This window comes from Vombatus ursinus, unplaced genomic scaffold (genome assembly GCF_900497805.2).
Source record: "Vombatus ursinus unplaced genomic scaffold, bare-nosed wombat genome assembly UNPS02014812.1, whole genome shotgun sequence".
Taxonomy (NCBI): domain Eukaryota; kingdom Metazoa; phylum Chordata; class Mammalia; order Diprotodontia; family Vombatidae; genus Vombatus; species Vombatus ursinus.
The window spans coordinates 78,147,618-78,159,841 of NW_020954590.1; the positions used below are offsets into that span (position 1 = coordinate 78,147,618).

Genomic DNA, 12,224 nt, shown 5'->3' on the forward strand with positions numbered 1-12,224 from the left:
GAATAATTAAGGCTGCCTAAAAATGTAAGGAGCTGCTTTCAAAAGTAGTGAGTTCCCTGTCACGTCAAGCCTTCAAGCACGAACAAAAGGGCTACTTATTATGGATGTTCTGAAGGAGAATCCAGTTCTGATTCAGGTTGCATTAGACAACCTGTAAGGTTTCCTCCAGCTCAGTGTTTGTGAATCTAGGTCCCAGAAATAACTAAATCATTTTTCTTAGGGAAAGGATTAACATTAGAGAATGGATTTTGACCATGAAAGGTTAGAGAATAATCCTTTCATTTATTAAAAGATTCAATGCTTGGGTCAGTTTTATCTATAAATCTAAACCTATTTAAAGATTAAGTGATTAAACCATCTCAGAAGGCAATATGTTGTTGAAAAAGGAAGTACAGGCAGCTAGGTGGCACAGTGGATAGAGCACCAGGCCCTGCATTAAAGAGGATCTGAATTCAAATCCAGCCTCAGACACTTATTAGCTGTGTGACCCTGGGCAAGTCACTTAACCCTGATTGCCTCCAACATGAAAGAAAGAAAAAGTAGTAGTAGTGAAAAGATTCTAGCTAGATGTTGGCTAGATTCTAGTCTTGGCTCAGTCACTAAATAGATGTATGAGCACAGGCAAATCATTTATCCAACCAGGATAACCATTTCTTCATTTAGAAAGTAATGAGGTTCGATTAGTTTACCCTAAGGTCAATTCTCATCTTAAAATTGCATGATTTGAAATTTACTCATTCTTTTTGTTGTTGCTGTTCAATCATTTCCAACTCTTCATGACCCCATTTTGGGGTTTTCTTAGCAAAGATAATGGAGTAGTTCGCCATTCTCCAGTTCATTTTACAGATGAGGAAACTGAGCCAAACAGGAATAAGTGACCTACCCAGGGTCACAGAGCTAGTCAATGTCTGAGGCCAAATTAGAACTCAGATCTTCCTGACTCCAGGTCCAGTGCTCTATCCACTATGCCATATGGCTGCCTCCTTTCAACTGTACCCTGTACCACAGCATAAATATGACATAAATATCAGTCAGCTGTCTCTTTGGACAGAAAATAACATCACTGCTTCGCTCAAGACATTTAAGTACAATACAATTTAATCAGAGAAAATAAAGGCTGACTTTTTCTCCTAACAAATACAGTGTTATTTTTAAAAGCTGCAGGTTATGAGACATTAGGATCACAAGATTTTAAACCTGGAGAAGGCCCCAGAGTTAATCTATTCTAACTCCTTCATCATGCTATACTGCATTCAGTAACTTGTTCTGTGAGTTTCACTGCAAAAAAAGTTTCCTCTTAGACTGACACTCGATCACCAAACGTGACTTGTTCTTTTAACTTTCCATTCTATAATGTCAGCTAATCCGAAATCACCTGTATATTCCTGCGTAGCATCAAGTGGATCAATCCAGACAGTTACGCTTTCTGCTGGGACCTCTTTAGGTTTGGTTATCTCCCTCAAGATATCTTCAGGGATATTGTGATCCCACAAGATAACTTCCTGGTCAGCTGCATCCACATGTTCTTCAGTATTAATCTGGGAAAAAAAAAATATTTAAGCACAATCAAGAACAAAATGGGGAGAAACATTTCAGGCATATTAACTAGTATTAAGAAAACAATTATAAATTTGTGTGGAATGTTTCATGGTTTTTAAAGTGTTTATAAATACATGAATACAACAATCTTATTAAATGGGGTAGGGGTAGACATTATTTTAAAGGGGTGGAAACTGAGGTTCAGAAGTGTTACACCACTTGCGCAAAGTGCCAAACTATATGGAGTAGGACATGTTCAAATCTACTTGTCTCACAAAATGGAAAGAGATCATCATCAAAGGGAATTTCAACATCACATCTGAGTTTTTTCAAAGATGACCTACACAGAACATCAAAGTGTCACCTAAGTAAAACAGAGGACAACTTTATGATCCAGAAAGCTGAGATGCCAATTTAAGGCAAAGTTGTGTAAGATGTAATAGTTTCTGACAAAAAAGAACTGATCAAAAGTGTGAGAATAACATTTGACCTTCGATCAATGAACACAAGGAGTTACCTTAATGGTTAGGAATGAAAAACAAGAAAACCAAACTGGAAGGTAAATACACTTACAGGAATGGGAACTTGAGAGAGATATAAGCTACAGATTCTTGGAAAGAATTATAGTAAATGACAGAAAGATATCCTGTTAAGACAGGAAGCATTACACAATGGACAGAGTGCTGCTCTAGGAGTCACCAAGACTTAAGTTCAAAGCCCACTTGGGATATTTAAATAGCTGTGTGACCTTCAGGCAAATCACTCAACCGTTTATGAATCTCAGTTTCCTCATCTGTAAAGTTGGGGTAATAATCCTTTTTTTCCCCTATATAATTCCTTCAACAGCAAGTTTCCTTAGTACATTTAAAATGTGAATTAATTTATACAGATCATATTTACAAAAGGAATCATTTTGTTATGTAAAACGAGGCATACTTATACTGTATCTCTCTGCACAGAAACGAGGTAAGGTTATAAAGTTAACTAAGTCACTTACTCTGGCTAAGCATTTCCATGCAAAATGACAAGACCCTCTCCACACTCAGAAATGTGGCAGGCAAGGGCATGAGTACCCTTCAATAAGAAACAAGTACTCTGAATATGACTGGCTTGTTTGTTTTTTCCTCTCTAACAATGCCTCTTTATGGTCAGTCTACAGCCGGCTCACAGATTGTGGTTCCACGGCCTGATGTCATGGCCCTACAATACAGAAATCAGGGCAGAGATGGGGACACACCAGGGACTAGTCACCACCGACCCACATGGCAGAAATAAGACAGAAGTCACAGCTACATTTTAACAGTTTCAAGAAACATCCTCTTATATCAGTGACAATATCACAGAAAGGGCCAGGGAGAGGGAAAACATTATCAAAATATGTGCTTAAGCCTTGAAAAATAGTAACTCATAGAAGTCAATTGCATGGCAGCAGATTGTTCACCTAAACCTAAACCTGGCACCTAATAGGAATTCAGTAAATATTTGGTGTTCTACTGAATAAATTGTAGGATTAAAATGATTCAAAAATAAGAGAATGAATACTTAAAAAAAAAGACTACAATAATAGGTCATCCATTACAAATTTATTAAGCATTTGCTACGTGTAGAGAGGGCACTGGAGCAAACTTCTGTTGTTCACTCCTTTTAGTCTTATGTGACTTTTCATGATCTCAGTTGGGGTTTTCTTGGCAAAGATAATGGAGCAGTTTGCCATGCCTTGTCCAGCTCATTTTATAGATGAAGAAACTAAGGCAAACAGGGTTAAGTGACTTGTCCAGGGTCACACAGCTAATAAGTGTCTCAGGCCAGATTTGAACTCAGGAATATGAGTCTTCCTGACTCCAGGCCCTGCACTCTATCCACTGTGACACATAGCTGCCCCACTGCAGCAAATCCTAAGTTCAGACAAGACACAATCCCTTCTCTACAAGATACTCAATCTGCTAAGAAGATAACATACAGACCCAGACAACCATTACATATATATTGCATGTAAGTATCTTGTTTGTTTGTTTACACAGCTGTTATTTCTTTAGTATACAAGAACTCCTATTGTGAAAAACAAATTCAGGGACCACAGGTAAAGTCTTGGCCTTGTACAGCAGGTGCCTGGAGTCAATGAAGGGTTAAGTGACTTGCCCAAGGTCACACAGCAAGTATGTATCTGAGTCCGGACTAAAGTTAGGACCTTCTATCCACTAGGCCAAGCTGCTGGCAATAAATGCATTAGAGAAACAACCTGTTAGATGAAGTCTGAGGAGAAAGATTGCTCCTGATTTGGGGGAGGGGGGCGGGCAGTTCACAGTCATCATCACTGCAGTTTACAAAAGCTGATTTTATCATGGCACACAGCATCTTGCCCTTCTTTATCTATCCCAGCCACTACTACACTCTGCTGGCCTGCCCCGCCCCTCCCCAAGCTCCCCTCAAATTCTTCCTTATATTTATTTTGTATAGAGTTATTTTGTCTAAACTCCTTGAGTGAGGGCAGAAGCTTTCATTTTTGTCTGTGTCCTCAGTGCTGTCACATGTGATGTCACAGGCATCTCACCCCGTGAAGTCAGCCAGTCCTAAACTGCCACCTCCGCTACCCATATCCCAGAACTGTTTATCTTAAGATCTTCAAAGACCTTTTCAGATCTTCAGAGAGTAACAGGTTCAGCAGAAGCAAAAGGGCCAGGCTGAGCCAACCCAAGGCTAGAGCTCTGTGTTACCCGATTCTGTTGCTTGCAAATGCCACAGAGTTCCCCTTCTTCATCATGTCCTTCCCCTTTCTGCTCTAGATGCTTCAGTCTGATCCTAACCACTTCCACCACTGAAATCCTCACCAAACCAAACTCTGATGCCTGGCAAAACACCCTTTTCCTTTTACCCTCCTGCATTCTGCCATTTGGCCAATGTTTTCCCTTATTTCATTTCAACAGACACTGAAGTTATAATCCCTTGATGAAGCTTGCTTTCCTTGGCAAACTGGAAGAGGTTATAGAACTTAATTCATGAAATAACCCTAAGTACTCATTGCTTGCCATCTTAGAACCGCACTTATTTAACATTTATTTATTTAATTCATCTACTTCTACCATGGTTTTTGCATTGTATTTGCATATCAGCTTTAAAAATTCACCTACTAGTGATGTGACTGACCTATAGCAAACCACTTAAGTCTCTATGGCTCAGTTTCCTCATCTGAAAAATGGAGATCATAATACCTGAACTCTCTAATTCACAGGGCTGCTCTATGGAAAATACTTTGTCTTAAAATCTTATATGAATGTGAGAAGTTATTTTAATCCATTTCAGTAACAGGTCAAATTAAAGAAGCCAAGTATGACTACCACCTCACTCTGGAAAGGCTAGCGACAATGTCAGTTAAGACTTTTTGAGGTTTATATTTATGTAAGCATATTAAAAAAAAACACTCCATTTTAGTTTCCCTAGAAATATTAAGAAATAATAGTTTCTCTGATCTAAAAATCTTTTATAGATTTTTCTCTTTAGGCGGGTTAAAATAAGGACAAAAGGCCTTGCTTGGGCAAATGGATTAAGGATGGTAGCCAAACTTAGAACAAAGAGTACCTCTAGTCCAGTTATGCATACTGACTTCACTTACCTCTTGAAGAGACTGAGCTATTAAATCATCTAAGGGCAGTATACTCTTTCTACAAATCCAGAAAGTATGGGGTTACCACCAACACTTCTCCATTCAGAAAGGATTCATTGACTCTTGAGAGGAAGCCCTAGCAATCCTTGAGGAGAATGGTCAAGGAAGGAACTGAAGAGTGACAACTGTTTTGGAATGTTAACCTAAGTATGTTATTTTAATATATTTTAATCTTTTCTTTGTTCAATATTCCCGTAAGTATTGCCTCAATTTCTCTTGGTAAAGGACATGTCTGACGGCCTGGCGGACTGTCCTGGTTTGATCATAACACTCTCTCCAAGTTAAAATGCTTGGGTTATTAGATTAATGTTAATGTTTTAATTGTTTCTGGCAGAGTGCCTTCAATGCAGAATACAGGATTAATAGTTTTTCTTTGACATGTTGGAGCTAATGAAGTTTACATGCCAGTGTCAATTCATAACTTTATGAACACAATTCAATTCAAGAAGCATCTAGTAAGAGTCTACTACAGGGAAAGCAATACTCTAGGCATAAAGACAAATGAATAAACAACAAAAAAGGAGTCCCTACATGAATGGCACTTACCTTCTAATACAATGTATTAGATTATTAGATTAATACAATGTATATGGTTGAATTAGAAGTCACAGGTCCTCAGAGTATCTGTTTCATTTCCAAGTATGGATGGATCAAAAAGGGGTGTGAATTGACTTTAGTTCTATTCCCAATATTTCTACAGACACAAGCTCAAAATATTTAACAAGAAACTTAATTTTCAATACCTCTCTATAAAAAATCTTTTTAATGCTGTTTCTTTACAGAAATCTTAAAAATGACATAGTTTGTAATAGTAGAAAATGAACTGGCTGAGACACTTGAGTTGTAGCCCTAGTTCTTCTGTTACCCCCAATAAATTATATACTTCTTGGCTTCGGTTTTCTCATCTGTAAAACAGGGATACCATCTATAGAAATTATCTTATAGAACTGTTGATGTCAAATCAGATAAGGTATACAAAACTCTTTAAACCTGTCAACTATAATAATCATTAGGATCATAAATGTAGATCTAGAAGGCCTATGTAGTCCAACATCTCTTCTTTGACCAATGAGGAAACCAAGTGCCAGGGAAGCTAAATGACACACAGCTAGTAGGTGATGGAACCAGGGCTAGAGAAACGAGAGCATCAGAGAGGGGGTTGGCCTGTGTCCACTTTAAAGTGAGGCTGGCATCTCCACATATACTATTTCACTGATGATCTCATTAGTTTCCAAGAGTTCAGTTACCCCTGAGCCCCAGATCTATTTTTCCAGCTCCAGCCACTCAGGAGACTTTCAGCCTCATATCTCCAACTGACTATGCTGTACATCCCACAGACACCTTAAGCTTGACATGTCCAAAACTGGAGTCACTGCCTTTCCCCAAAGCCCTCCCCTCTTCCTGATGTTCTGATAACTGTCAATGGCATCACCATCTTCCCGGTCAACCAGGCTCCCAACTTTGGTGTTTTCCTCCATTCCTTACATTCTTACCCCACTCCATATCCAATTTCTTGCCAAGTCCTGCCATTTCTACCATAACATCTCTTGTATGACAACTAAGTAGCACAGTAGATAAAATCCTGGAAATGGAATCAGGAAGACCCGAGTTCAAATCCTGCGCTAGACACACTAGCTGTGTGACCCTGAGCAAGTCATTCAACCTCTGTTTGCCTCAGTTTCCTCAAATGTAAAGTTATAATAGCACCTATTTCACAGGACTGTTCTGAGGAGCAAATGAGATATTTGTGAAGTGCTTAGCACTTAGTAGGGGCTTAGCATGTAGTAGGGACTACAATACTTATTCCCTTCTCCCTACCCTACCACCCACCTTGAATATTCTCCCTTCACTTTCCGGATGCCACTACCACCCTGGGGCAGGCCGCTGAAGGGCCTCCCTACCTTAAGTCTCTGCCTACTCTAGTGCATCCTCCACTCAGCTGTCAAATTGATCTTCCTAAGATACAGATCTGATCATGTCACATACCTTATCCCATCCTCATTCAATAAACAACAGTGGTTCCCTACAACTCCAAGATCAAATATAAAATACTATTTGGCATTCAAAGACTTTCATTATCTGGCCCCCACTTACTTCTCCCATCTTCTTATTCTCCCCCTGCAAGTACTCTTTGCTCTGGTGACACTGGCCTTTTTGCTGTTCCTTGAACAAGACACTGGCTGTTCCTCAGGCTTCAATCAATCAATCAATAATTAAGCACCTACTATGTGCCAGACACTGTGCTAAGTGCTAGGCATAGTGAAGAGTCAAAAGACAGTCCCTACCCTCAAAGAGCCTACAATCTAATTGGGGAGACAACATGCAAACAAATATATACAAAGCAAGCTGTATACTGGATAAATAGGAAATAATTAACCAGGGGAAGGCACTGGAATTAAGAGAGGCTGGGGAAAGCTTCCTATAAAACATGGGATTTTAGTTGGGAATTAAAAGGAATCCAGGGAGGTCAATAATTGGAATGGAGAAGGGGAAGAGTCCCAGGCATAGTGGATAGCCAGAGAGAAATGCCCAGAGCAAGAAATGGAATGGCTTGTTTGTGTAATAGCCAGGAGGCCAGTGTGCCTGGATCAAAGAGTATGTGATAAGGAATAAGGCTTGGAATTTTCTCCCTCCTTATCTCTGACTCTTGGCTTCCCTGGTTTCTTTCAGGTGTCAGATGAATTTACACCTTGTACAAAGAGCCTTTTCCAATCCCCCTTAATGCTGGTGGCCTTACCTCTTACTATCTCCCATTGATCCTGTATATGTTTGTTTTGCATGTTTGCATGTTGTCTCCCTCATTAGACTTTTTTCTTTGCTTTCTTTGTGTTTTCAGTGCTTAACACAGTGCCTGGCACATAGTGGGCACTTAATAATGCTTGTTGACTAACTGATCTGTAAGGTTACCCTAGTTCTAAAAAATTCCACAACATCCATCTTTATGAAAAAAAAAAAAGATTTGCTTCAAAATCAAAAATACATAACACCACTAACTTAACTCTAATTCTTTTTTTGTTTTTCCATTCCTTACTTGGCATTTGAAACAAACCTTTATAATGGTGAATCTCACAATCCTTTCCTAAATAATCTTTAGAAAAACAAAATGAGATTAAATGCCATACTCACAGCAGGCAAAAATCTAGACAATCTTTTGTTGCTGCTGTGAAAAAGTAATGAAGGCTCTTCTGCTTTTCACATAAAAAATCAATGACAAGCTATTGATGAATAAGAGCTCTGAGAAAAAAAGATTGTAAAGATATGTGGGTGCTTTAAACTTTAAAATGGCATTAAAAAAAACACATTCACAAAAAAAACGGAAAATGAAGGTCAAGCATGTAAAATTCCCAGAAATCAGCCATAGATCCCTATAATTGATGTGGTCAGAAATACTGATGACACACTCTCATTTTTAAATCCTCCTTCTTAGTGTTAGTGTCTATTTTCATAGTAGGTATTTAGGATGAGAAGTGGGATGGGTTATCATCTACACAGTTGGTGGATGTGTCCCCATCAATATCTATTGAATCTACTGAAGCATAATCAGGGGTGGTAAATAATCTTCCCTATAGAAGGTTATTAAGCATTTCTGTGCCAGACATGGCTCTAGGTGATGAGGATAAAAAATACAAAAGGCAAGATGGTCTCTGCCCTCAAGGAGCTTAGGCAGAGATCTTTTCTTTTTTCCAATTTTCTTGTTATCCCCAGAACTTAGCACAGTAACTGGCACATAGTAAGCCCTCAATAAATGGTGGTTTAAATGACAAAGCAGCTAGGTGACTGAATGTATAAAATCGCTAAATTTGAGAGTCGGGAAAACAACTTCAAATCCTGCCTCAGATATTTACTAGTTGGATGACCCTGTCCAAGTTACTTAACCTGTCTGCTTTAGTTTTCCCATTTGTAAAATGGGGATAATAATCAAAAAAGTATGTATGAGGGAGGGAGGGAGGACAACAGCAACACTCAGCAACCTTACATAAAGATGTTGGCCGATAGCATAGTAGGTCTGAGTGAGGCTAGCTATGGCTAATTCTGACCAATCTGGTAAACAAGGACACAGGTTGAGAGCCAGAATGCTTGACCTGGGGCTGAAGGTAGAGCAAGGCGCATGACATGAAGAAAGTCAGAGATGTTTTACTAAACCAAACCACAATCTGGTAGCTATCAAGGGACTTGCACTAATTTGACCTATAGTACTTTCAGGTGTGATGATGGATAGATTCTCAAGCCAGCTACAACCACTTTGATACATCATTTATTAAAGTATTCCTTTTTCAGAGAAGTCTCTCAACTTTTTAATACCATGGAACACTGCATTCTTCTATCAAGTCTGAAAGTTACAGAAATCAGTTTATTGTAACAACTTGACATCAGGAAGCAAAGGAAAATAGAATTTACAAAAAGAAGGGACCTTAGAGATTGTCTAATCTAATCTTCTCATTTCACATATGAGAAAACTGAAGCCCAGAGACAGGAAGAAATTTGATTAAACTCACAAAGGAGTTCCTCTGATTCTGAATCCACAACTCTTGCAACTACTAAACCTCAACACACCCTTTCTGAGCACTGTCGCTGATGAGTAATATCAGACAGCTCAAGTTATTAATCTCAGCTTCTCTATGTAAAAATGGGCATAGTAAGCATAGTAAGGCTTCTCTTTACAGATGCTGGGAAAATGGTCACCATTATTAGACCTCTGGATGAAAGGTATTACTGAAATACATCATTAGTATCCCTAATCCCCATACCCAATAATCTTTTAAACAGCTAATTCATTCTTTCAAGTCCTAGGCATTTAGCCTACCATGTCATTAGCTTAGTTTTATACAAGGGGAAACCAAGGCTGGGAAAGTAAGGGCTTTGACCATGGTTCAAGAATCAAAGGCAGCTAAGATTAAAGAAGAAAAATATTCATTTTGTCTTCTTTGATTATGGACTCCCAATATTTGGCAACCCAAGCACAAGGCTAAAAAATGGGGAGATGTTGCAGAAAGGAAAATTTTGACTCAATATAAGGGGGTAGGGATTAGAATTTCTAAACAATTAAAACCGACTAAAAGTGGAATGAATTACCTCAAGTAGTAGGTGCCTGACACTACTGTATAACCATTTGTATGGGTTCACTAAGACAACCTCTGAAGTCCCTTCAAATTCTAAGACTCAGTGATTTAAAGACTCTGACTCTCTCTCTCTCCCTCTCTCTAACATCTTATCAAATGATCATGTAAGTGCTCACTGAAATTGTCATCAATAGCACAGTTTATGGATTAATTCTTCTTCTACTGTCTCTTATCACATTAATTTTTCTTCCCCAGCTAGACTGTAAGTTTCCTAAGGGCAGGCACCATATATAATTCTTTTGAATTATCTCATCATGTCATACCTATGGATGGTTGGCAGAAGAATGAATGAAAAAAGCATTTATTAAGCACTTATTAGGTGCCAGTTGGGGCATCTAGGTGTCACAGGTATCACCATGCCTGAAGTTGGGAATATCTAAGCTCAAATCCAGCCATAGACACTTAACTAGCTGTGTGACCCTGGCCAAGTCACTTAACCCTCTTTGCCACAGTCTGTCATTTGTAAAATAAGCTGGAGAAGGAAATGGCAAACCACTCCAGTACCTTTGCCAAGAAAACCCCAAAATGGGGTCATGAAGAGTTAGACATGACTGAAATGACTGAACAACAAGGTGCCAGTTACTGCGCAAATACAGGCAAGAAAAACAAATAGCTTATATTACAGCTTATATTCTAATGGAATAGAAGGGGAACTAGGAAGAGGAGGACACACAAACACACATGAGGATGCTTTAGAAATGGCTGGCAAGTGACCTGGTTCCAGGCAAGAAAGGGGAAAACTCATCTCCCAGAGTCTAAAGTCCCAAGAGTAGAGCAGAGCTTTCTGTGCAGGAAGATGAGGAAGATGTCCAGAATGCAAGTGGCATGGTTTGGAAATAGCCAGTGAATGCCACTAACTACAATTTAAAATAAGGTTTTTTTGTAAGAAAAGATGTCTCAAGCGCCAAACAAATACCTTCCAAGTGAACTTTTGGAATACTGCCTGGAATACTGTCTTACATTTCTATCAGTTAAAGGTTTATCTATTTTGCTTGCCTTAATACACTATAAACTGCCCTACAGTCATACCCTGGATGACATGGTATGAGATAACGCTGGGTTCTCTATGCTTTTTCTAGTTGGGCCACAAGTTCTCATAGATCCTACCCATTTTGTAAAGGCTCTGGCAAAGAATTACAGGACTGTTGCCTGGGGGCCAGCCTAACCAAATCTGGGAAGGCTTATCAGGAGAAGCTGGAGCACCTGATGGCATTTGTGACCCCACCACCAGTACCAGAAGACCCTCTATTAGAGAAGTCACAATCTGCTTTGGTCAAGAGAATATCCACAAACAAACAAACAAACAAAAAAACAAACCAACAAACAAAAAAAGGTCAATGAAGGAGTGAAGGTAGTAAGCACATGCTCAATTCTGCAAGGGCAGAATACATTTTTGCTTTTAAATATGTATACTCAAATGGCCTAATAATCTGATGTTCATTCAACCTATTGATACCCAATATGTACAGTTTAAAGTCATTTAATAGGCAAGAAGTAGGACAGAATACTAAAAGTTGTTAAGTTCCTCTAGGCAACATATGAATGGATGGCTCCTGCAGTGGAATGTGAGGAAAGTAGACAGTTAAAAAAAAAATCAATATTTGCTCTTTCAGTTTACTTTGGTTAAAGATGTTCATAGCGAAAGATCAATGCAAAAGCTATTAAACAATCACACCAGAAAGCCCTATAAAGGGATATTATCCTTCCTGTCCACAGCTCACCATTTAGAAGTTAAAGTTATTTCACTGATACTTATTTCAAATAAGCAAAAAAGACAGACAGAAGAACTGCACTCCATACCATCTTTGGTAAATGTTGTTAGGGACAAAAATTGGGGTGTGAAATTTTTAAACAACCAGTTTGGAGGAAGACAAATTTTTAAAGACTATTTTAAGCACACACAA

General features: G+C 38.8%; 1 protein-coding gene across 1 annotated transcript in view; it reads right to left on the bottom strand.

Moving 5' to 3' along the window:
- The window catches only part of LOC114054058 (inositol monophosphatase 3), a 56,147-nt gene that overhangs the window by 17,497 nt on the left and 26,426 nt on the right, over nt 1-12,224 (bottom strand). Inside the window, exon 2 of the mRNA XM_027877126.1 lies at nt 1,376-1,538. Coding sequence (XP_027732927.1) covers nt 1,376-1,538 — 163 coding nt within the window. The remainder of the gene's footprint in view (nt 1-1,375; nt 1,539-12,224) is intronic.